At 39.0% G+C, this 10199-nt stretch overlaps 1 protein-coding gene across 1 annotated transcript in view; it reads left to right on the forward strand.

Moving 5' to 3' along the window:
- The window catches only part of TTC21B (tetratricopeptide repeat domain 21B), a 102235-nt gene that overhangs the window by 63049 nt on the left and 28987 nt on the right, over positions 1-10199 (forward strand). Inside the window, exons 20-22 of the mRNA XM_006879482.1 lie at positions 324-512; positions 1768-1878; positions 3858-3939. Of these exons, the coding sequence (XP_006879544.1) occupies positions 324-512; positions 1768-1878; positions 3858-3939 (382 nt within the window). The remainder of the gene's footprint in view (positions 1-323; positions 513-1767; positions 1879-3857; positions 3940-10199) is intronic.

The following is a 10199-nucleotide window of genomic DNA, read 5'->3' on the forward strand; positions in this document are numbered from 1 at the left end:
TTTTTCATAAAACTTACAACCCTGGAAACTGTAGACAGTTTTAGCTTGTCCTGTAAGGTCACTATCAATCAGAATTGACTTGACAGGTAGTGGTTTTTATTATTTTTCCAAATAGAAAGATATGTACATGTTACGTTATTAGAAACAAGTACATATTTGAAAGCTCGGCAAGAGCTCTTTTGATTAGTGTGTGTTAGATCACAAGCTGATGATACTAAAAGCTTAAATAAAATTATGTCATGTATGACATATTGAAACTTGTTTAACTTCTCCCTCATTTTTTTCTTCTGCATTCCTTCTTAATGTTTATTTTTCTCCCCTAGGCTCGAGAATTACAGGCTCGTGTGCTGAAACGTGTCCAAATTGAACAACCAGATGCAGTCCCTGCACAGAAACACTTAGCAGCTGAAATTTGTGGAGAGATTGCAAAACATTCTGTTGCTCAGAGAGACTACGATAAAGCAATTAAGTTCTATAAAGAGGCTCTTGTTCATTGTGAAACAGATAATAAGGTCAGTGCCTTTATAAAATTTTAAATGCCTTTTATTTCACATAGTATCGTTTTCCTAAATGAAAAATTCTTACTTATAAAGATTTGAAGAGAAATGTAACAAGTTAAAAAAAACTAGTATTGTTTCTAGAAACCATTTAAATACTTAAACTTGAATTAGGAATGTTAAGGTTTTGAGGTGTGCGGTTTGAATCCACCAGATGTTTTGTTGGATAACGAGGCATAACAGTACCAGTCAGATCATATCTGACAGTATACACTCACACCCCCCCCAAAAAAATAATAAAAAAAATAAACAAGAAACATTAAAAAAAAAGAATGTTAAGTTTTGGAAAATTATGTATAAAAGCATTATAAATAAATCTGCATGGTTTTGGTTTTTAATACTCATCTCGTTTTAATAATTTTAAAGCACTTCTCCTAATTCCACATAAATATTTGAATCTAGAATAAATTCAGTGTATTAAACAACTGCTGTACATATGTGTATTTCAATTGTTAGGTGACAGGATTCAAAAGTAAAGAGACTGAATTTCTGACCACAGATAGCACATTATAAGAATAAAAACCATATTGGTGTAGAAAAAGTTACTTTTAGGCTGTTATATAAACTAAAATGCCATTAACACTTTCAGATATTGATAAACAATTATTTTTTCAAAATTCTAGTAAATGGATAAATGCTTAAATAAGTAATGCAGAAGGGAAAGCACTAAAAACAATCCTTTTTAAATTTAAAACTTAAGATCATCCATTTTTAAAATGATAAATTCTTTCTGATAAATAATAGTAGGATAGACTAATTATATTTAGTAGGATTGAATCAATAGGTACCTTATTTTTTCTTAACTAAAAAGTTGGAATTCTAGTTTTAAATTTGAAAAAAACCTTAGATATCCACTTCATGCATTTAGAAGGGTATATACAGTTTCAGATGACAGTATACAGTTAAAGATAACTCGACTTCATCGTGAAGTAGCAGAGATTAAAGTACATTTTCCTAAGTTTAAGACATTTTTTCTTTTAACAATGTCTCAAGTCTACATTTCAAACTAGTTATCACCTTGCTTTCCTTTTACTTATTTAGTTCAGTGAAAGAAAATAATGGGTATACCTTCTAGTTTTCTGCCTATAATACTTGACATTTTTTTTAGCTCTGTAACTTTAGTTAACTAATGTTTACACTGTACTTGGAAATTTTCCTCCTTCACTTTTAATCCAGTTTCTGTTTACTCTTACCTTTTTTTCCTCTATAGATAATGCTGGAACTGGCACGGTTATTCCTGGCACAGGATGACCCTGATGCCTGCCTGCGGCACTGTGCAATGCTCCTCCAGAGTGACCAGGACAATGAAGCAGCCACCATGGTTAGTACAGGAACCTTCAGTGCTAGAAAGGCACCCTCCCTGCTTTCTGTTCCCTGTAGGAGTTTCCAATGTTACGTGATAGAGAGGCATGGCTTTTAGGATAATAGTGTATTTCTAACGTTACTGGTAAATTTTACCAATAAAACCCAAAAATCGCTAGCATTTTATTTATCAGAAAGAAACACTTAGCTCAGGCCTTTATTTGCTCTCTTGGCCCTTCTTAATGTTTATTTTTGCCTTGAAGGTGGAGCTCATGCAGCTGAGCTATAACTAACGCTAAAATCAACTTTTAAATGCTTGCTCAGACATGTTGAGCCAATTTAAAGAGTTTCATTGGGACTTTGGGACCAAATTTTCATGTGTCATTTTACGAGAGAGTATTTTAAATAGTGTTCTATCATTTCTTTCTCATTTGTATTTCATTTCAGAGGTATTTTTAGTGATCTTTTCAAATGGGAACAACATTTTGTGGAGTTCATTCACAATTAGTAATAAAATTTAAAAGATAAATAAATTTCCTAAAAACACAAAGAAAATCTCGGTCTTACACATTGTAAATTCATTTGTGCTGTTGATGATTTGAGAAGTTTGTGTTTTCTTTTTAGCCTTCTCACAGTCAGTGAGACTGTCTTTTTATGACAACACTTAGAGTGTGCAAAGCACTTCAAATTTTTGTTTTTAAAATGACCATTCTAGTTTTTGCTGGAAAGCACAGTTTTGCAAGTAGTTTCAATGAGCTGTTTCATTTCTTTACATTATCTGTATTATTACATAAATCAATCTCCCATCCAATCTGAAGGTGGTGTTGTTGTTGTTATGTGCCGTTGAGTCGTTTGCGACTCATAGCAACCCTATGTACAACAGCCCTAAACCCTGCTCTATCCTGTGCCAACCATATTGCCTCTGACACACCCATCCCGATTACCCCAATCACTGAATCAATCCACCTCAGAGGGTCTTCCCCTCCTGCGCTGTCCCTCTACCCTACCAAGCATGATGTCCCTCTCCAAGGACCTGTCTCTCTTTACAACATGTCCAAAGTATGTCAGATGAAGCCCCAGAATCCTTGCCTCCAAGGAGTTGCTTGGTTCAACCCTCTCTAGGATAGATCTGTTTGTTTTCTTGGCAGTCCATGGAACATTCAATACTCTTCAATACATCCAGCACCACAGCTCAAAGGCGTCAATTCTCCTTCTGTCCTCCCTAGTCATTGTCCAACTCTCTGATACATAACAAGTGATTGCAAAGACCATGGCCTGTATCAGGCGCACCTTAGTCTCCAGAGAGACACCGTTGCTCTTGAGTACTTTAGAGAGGTCCCTAACCGCAGACTGTCCCATCGCAATACGTTTTTTTATTTCCTGGCTGCTGGTGCCAAGAGTGTTGACCGTGGAGCCAAGCAAACTGAAGCTGTGAACAATCTCAATCTCTTCGCCATCCATCCTGATGCTACCGATTGGTCCAGTGGTGAGAATCTTTGTCTTCTTGACATTGAGCCTCAGTCCATACTGAAGGCTGCAGTCCTTGACCCTCTGCAGTAAGTGCATGAGGTCCTCCTCAGCTTCAGCAAGCAGGGTTGTGTCATCTGCATAACGCAGATTGTTGATAGATCTTCCACCAATCCTAACGCCACGCTTCTCCTCACAGTCAGACTCTTCTCAGAGTCAGCCACAATTTGTTATGTGCTTGAACTTTTAGTGTTGCCCCATTTCATGTATTGCACATTTATTTTCATGTTACTAAATCCTAATAAGAAAATGTTGTTGTTGGTGATTGCCTTCGAGTCAAGCGTGACTCATAGTCAACCTATGAACAAAAGGCCTGAAGGCCCTCTACAACTATCAACATTTATCAAAGTTCATAGAGTTTCTGCAGGCATGTTATTTAGGAAGTGGATGCTACTCTGGTTTCCAAGATGAGAAATTAAACTTTTAAAAATACATGAATAATATTTTTAAAATAAGCTCTTACATTTTTAGATGATGGCTGATATCATGTTCAGAAGACAAGACTATGAACAAGCAGTGTTTCATTTACAACAACTTTTAGAACGCAAGCCAGGTAAATATTCATCATTTTTATTTTTCTGGCATAATCAACTGCTCTTCTCCTTTACTTTTTGGTATTAAACTCCTTGATAAAAAGTCTTAGTTGGATCTGAAGCAACTGAAATGGCTGTAAGGAAATGATAATTTTGACTAGTCTCATTATAAATTATGACCACCAATTCTCTAGTGGGCCCTCAGGAGTGGCCTGGCAATACTAATTTCTCTTATGAATTTATGCACTCCCACCATTTTTCACACTTTCTTTCTCCTCTTTGCTCAGTTTCCAACACCATTTCCCTTTTCCTTTTCCTCAGTTAAAACGTGGCCTTTACCTTCACTGAGAAAATAAAAGCAGCTGAAAGAGAGCTGCTCCATCCTCCAGTCTACATGCTTGCCAGCCTTTGTGCTCTGAAAGCCTGTGGTCCCAGCCTGCAGCTGGCTTCTCCCTGTGTGCAAGAAACCACATGCCCATCATACAAAATTAGTCAGACAATAAAAACCATCTCTGAACTTTCCATCCCCTTCCCATCACTGCTTCATTCATCCACTCTGACACTAAATTTTCTTTAGAGGACTTTGAAGCATGTTCCCTTCATTACGTCTCCTCCACTCCATGTAAACTCTTCTCAGTATGCCAGGGAAGATGCTTCTGCAGTGTTACTGGTAACTTCCAGATTGCCAGATCCAGTGTTTGATTTCCCATTCTCTGCTCACTTGGCCTATCATTATTGTTTGGCAGTTTTTTATTGTCACCTTCATCATGAAAGCCTTTGTTAACTCTTCCTCTGGGATGCTAGGCTCACCTAATTTTTCTTTTTGTCTCTTTTATTTCAGTCTCCTCTGCTAGATCTAGCTTTTATAATCTTTGGAGCTTCAAATATTGTAGATCTCTAAGCACTTTTTATGCCTTCATTTCCCTCAGTGATCTCTTCTTAGCTTTCTGTGTCAAGTATCTACTAATGACAGCCAAACATGGATCTCCAGGCTTGACTCATGTACAGCACTTCGATTTCCATTCAGAAGTCCATAGGGCCCCAAATGTTACATATCCAAAATAGAATGCTTGATTTATTTTTTTTTTTATTTTTCTCCACATCCACTCTGAGTTTTGTCTTATCTTAATAAATGACTCCAAATCTTACAGTTACCTTCATCTTTCTTTCATTCACCACCTTATCCTATGGACCTGCCAAATGTCTATTAGCTCTTAACTACAAATATATCTAGAATCCCACCACTTACAGTCCACTGTGAAGGTCTAAGCCATCATCATATTTGTAAAAACAGTGTAATTGTCTGAGGGCAGTGGCATCTGACCATCACTGACTCTGTAAGGGAGAACAGTTCTCAAAAACACATCCACAACACACATTCATTCTTAGGTCAAATGTGCCCTCACAGTTCTGCACCATTGTAAGACCAGCCATCCCTCAAAGGGTTCTCCTGCTCTGCTCCTTGGTCTGTATGAAGAACTAACTCACAGAACATGCTCATGATTGCAGTTTATTAGGGAAGTTAACAGCTTACAATTCCAGTAGAAACAAGATAAAATTATTCAGTCAGGATAGCATCTCAGGCATGCTTAATGTGTCCCCAATCTTTAGCTTTATTCTTTTAAGTCAGTGTTACACATGTATTTTGTTGTTGTTTTTATGTGCCATTGAGTCACCTGCGACTTATAGCGACCCTATGTACAACAGCCCTAAACCCTCCTCTGTCCTGTGCCAATCTCACTGTCTCCAACATACCCACCCCCATTACCCCAGTCACTGAATCCATCTCATTGAGGGTCTTCCTCTCCTGTGCTGTCACTTCACTCTCCCAAACATGACTTCCCTCTCCAAGGACTGATCCCTCCTTACAACATGCCCAAAGTATGTCAGACAAAGCTTCAGAATCCTTGCCTCCAAGGAGCAGCATGGTTTCACCTTCTCTTGGATGAACCTGTTCTCTTAGCAGTCCATGGTATGCTCAGTATCCTTCTCCAGCACCACAGGTCAAAGAAACCAATTCTCCTATCATCCCTAGTCTGTCCAGGTCATTTAGCCTTGCCAATTATTCTGTCAACCCCCAAACCCCAGGAAGCCCTGGTAGCCTAGTGGTGAGAAGCAGTACTACTATCCTGAAGGTGGTTCAAATCCACCAGCTGCTTTGTGGGAGAAGGATGGGCAGTCTCTTCCCCTGAGATTAATAGCCTCTGAAAACCTACAGGAGGATCAGGTATGGGTTGGTTCCAATTCAATGGCACACAACAACAACCGCCAATCCCCAGTCTTCCAGTAAGCTTGGGTAAAGGTCCTTGTCATTGGCTCCTTCGGGCAGCAGTTTCAGTTTAATTCTGTGTCGCATTGGCCCCTGGTTCAGTTACATCTTCTATTGGTTCTTTTACTTCTGCTACGCTACAGTTTAGGCCCCAGTCTATCTCACAAAGGAATCTCCAGTCCAAAAGTACATGTACTGCACTCTCTACTGTTTTTTGTTTTTCCTCGTAGTAACAATATTCCCGATTTCTGCTGCTGAACCTGCTCCATTTAAGCCTGGTAGCAAAACTCAACAATGCCTTCATTAGTGGTGTACGCACACTATTTGCATGTTCCCACGGAAGGTGTTATTTACTCATTCACATTATCGGCATATTTCCACTCAGCCCTTTGATGAAAATCCGAGCCAATGGTTAGGAAAGCCATTTTGAACTTTCTGTTCTCTACTGTACCACCTAGCCATCCCCTGTACTTGAAGGATTAACTATCCCTTCACGATCATCTGAGTAATAATTACATTCATGGAGGCATGGAAGCCAAGTACTTCATACTTTATTCCTTTATTTTCACCTTTTTACTTAACCAATTTCTAACTTGCCCAGTACTCTTAAGGATTTAAGCCCGCTCCTTGTTCCAAAGAATCTTCTGTTCCAGTTGGGACTTTGAACATCTGCATTTATAAGCAAAGTCCATTTGAAATTACAGCAATTAACACTACTTCATAATGTCATACATCTTCTTTTAATCCAGTCAAGTTCTAGTCTACCCTTCCCTAGCCATTCCAGTAGTAACAGCCAAATTCAAGGGCCTATGTTGTTAACAGCTTAAGTATGCTTGGCTCTACAGTCAACACTCTTGGTACCAGCAGCCAGGAAATTAAAAGACAAATTGCATTGGGAAAGTCAGCTGTAAGGGACCTCTCCAAAGTACTGAAGAGCAACGATGTCAGGCTGGAGACTAAGATGTGCCTGATACAGGCGATGGTCTTTGCAATTACTTACTTTGCATCAGGGAGCTGGACAATGACTAGGGATGATAGAAGTAGATTTGATGCCTTTGAGCTGTTGTGCTGGAGAAGAGTATTGAATATACCATGGATTGCTAGGAGAGCAAACAAGTTTGTCCTGAAGAGGGTGAAGCCAGGCTACTCCTTGGAGGCAAGGATTCTGAAGCTCCATCTTAAATACTTTGGACATGTTGCAAGGCGGACTCAATCCTTGGAGAGGAACGTCATGCTTGGGAGGGTGAAGGGACAGTGCAGGAGAGAAAGACCCTTGATGAAATGGATTGATTCAGTCACAGGGGTAATGGGGATAGGCGTGTCAGAGACAGTAAGATTGTCAAGGGATAGAGCAGGGTTTGGGGCTGTTGTACATAGGGTTGCTATGAGTTGCAGGCCACTGGACAGCATATAACAACAATGTTTCTTCTTTCATTTCAAACTAACTGGCCCCTTCATTCTCAGCCTTAACCCCTCACATAGGGGACCTCACTACACATCAAATTAACAATCTTCTTCATTTAACCTTTACATCTGTGCTAGGTCAACAGATAACCAGTGGAACATGCCCACACTTAGCTGCTTCATTATTGTATCTTCCCATTGCTTGCACTGTGTCTCTTCATTGCTTCAACTCATTAAATGGACTCACATAATCAACGTGAGTGAGCGTACCAGATGGTCTACTTGCTGGCTTCTTTAAACTTCTAGTCTTGTGTCATCAATGCAGTTCCTTGCCATTAGGCCAGTCTTGAATGAGTGCCTTAGATGGGCATTGGCTTTTCCCATCTTGGCAAATTGAAGACAAGCTACTTCCTTCAATTTTTTAAAGCCAAAGTCTTTTTTTCTCCCTCTGCTGTTATTACCTTGAGTTTATTCTTTCCTTCAAATGTAAATCTTTTCTCCACTCAGCAGTCCTATGTGCGTCTACATGTTCATTCAAATACTAATTTCCTAATAGAGGTATTAAGTAGAGCTCAGAATTTCCCTAAACTAAACCCCTGTCCCCTCTACTAAGGTATAATTTCAATACACCTACAACTCTGTAGATAGGAATTCTGGTGGCCTATTATAAAGAAGCTGTGCTGCAGTCCTGAAGGCACAAAGTTCAAATCCACAGTGCTCCACAGGAAAAGGCTGGGCAGTCTCCTCCTGTTTTATTAAATGCCTCTGAAAACTTGTTGGAGTGTCAGCTATGTGTTGATTCAAATGTGATGGTACACAGCAACGTCTCTGTAGGGTAAATCTTCCCTTTTTAGAATATACAATTAGACTGGCCAAAGATGAATTTACATGCTTTCACTAATCAGTTGTAGTTATAAGTCATGAAATTACTCCAGTTTGACTCATAAATGACCCTGTGAAGAACAGCTAAAAATTTTGCTCCAACTTGTACCATCCTCACAATCTCCAGAATGTTCAAGTCCATTGTCAGTCATTCCTTGTAGAGGGTTGTCCTCTCTTTCATTGACCTTCTACTTTTCCCAGCATATTGTCTTTTCCAAGAAATAGTTTCTCCTGATAACTTCTTTGCCTGTAAGGAGCAACCTAATTGCTCTTCCTCCAAGACAGATTTGTTTGTTCTTTTGGCAATCCACAGAATATTCAATATTCTTCATGATCACCATGATTCAAAGACATAGAGTCTTTTTATACTCTTCTTTATTCATTGTCCAACTTTTGCATGCGTATGAAATAAATACCATGGCTTGAGTCAGACAGACTTTAGTCTTTAAACTGGTATGCTTGGTGTCTCACACTTTAGAGAGATCTTTGACAGCAGATTTTTCCCAGTTCAGTCTTTTAATTTCTTGCCTGTTGCTACCATAGTCAGTCTTTTCTCCATTTATCATGTTACTGCCTATTGGTCTAGTCATGAAAATGTGTATTTATTTCCATGATGTTGAGGTGTAATACATACTGAAGGCTGAAGTCTGACCTTCAGTACGTGCTTCAGGTCTTTTTCACCTTCATCAAGTAAAATTTTGTCACCAGCATAGCACATTATAACTTACAATGTTTGAAGAAACCTTGGTGTGTCATGAGAATTTTATTCTCTCAGGTTTTTAATCTTGGGATATGCATTCTCCCCCTTTTAAGTACTAGAAAAATTTGCTTCATAGACATCCTACTTTGTACTGCCATTTTATCAACAAACTGTAAAAGTTTTTTTTTCAAATTCATTTTGATAGCCTTCCACTTCTATTAATTACATTCATACTTTTAAGGGTTTATGCTTTCGCCCACCCCCCACTTTGACGCATAATGCAATTTCACTTCCTCAGTCTCCTTTCTTTCCTTTCTTAATACACATAATCCAAAATATCAAACCACTAAAGAGTAAAACAATATGAAAACTTCAGTCCTGCTGCTGCCACCAATGTTACAAACTGCCTAACATGATCACAGAGGTCACTGGTGGCCTGCTCCACAGGAGTTTTGTTACTAATCCAAAGGTGTCACCTCTCTGTTAGTTTGAATTCACCAGCAGTTCCATAGGAGAAAGAATGGCAGTCTCCACTTGTGAGATTTACAGCCTCCAAAAACCTGCTGGAGGGTCAGTTATGAGTGAGTTCCTTCTTGATGGCAATGATTTTTAACCTAGTTAGTGGAAGAGTCAGAGGAGATTGCCTATCCTTCCACAGAGCAGCTGGTGGCCTCAAACCATGTGCCTTTGGGATGGCAGTGCAGCTTGCCACTAGGCCACCAGATATCACTTAACAGGGACTAACAATCCTATTTATAATTGTAAAACAATTAGAGTTTAAGTATGAACAATGACATTTTTAGCTCTCTATGCCTTTATTTGATTTAATTTCCAAAGCACTCTGAGAGTTAGTATTTTAATCCTGTTTTTGTTTTTGTTTTTCTTTTTTTTTAATATTTTTTTTATTGGGAAAAACATATTGGGGGTGTAAGGAGGTGAGGGTTGGGGGCAGAAGGGTGAGGATGGGCCAGGATGCAGTTGCAGAGCTGCACAGTTTGGTCAGTGGGGGGAGCAGGTGAAGGAAA

This window comes from Elephantulus edwardii, unplaced genomic scaffold (genome assembly GCF_000299155.1).
Source record: "Elephantulus edwardii isolate Elephantulus edwardi_28Jun2011 unplaced genomic scaffold, EleEdw1.0 scaffold00003, whole genome shotgun sequence".
Taxonomy (NCBI): domain Eukaryota; kingdom Metazoa; phylum Chordata; class Mammalia; order Macroscelidea; family Macroscelididae; genus Elephantulus; species Elephantulus edwardii.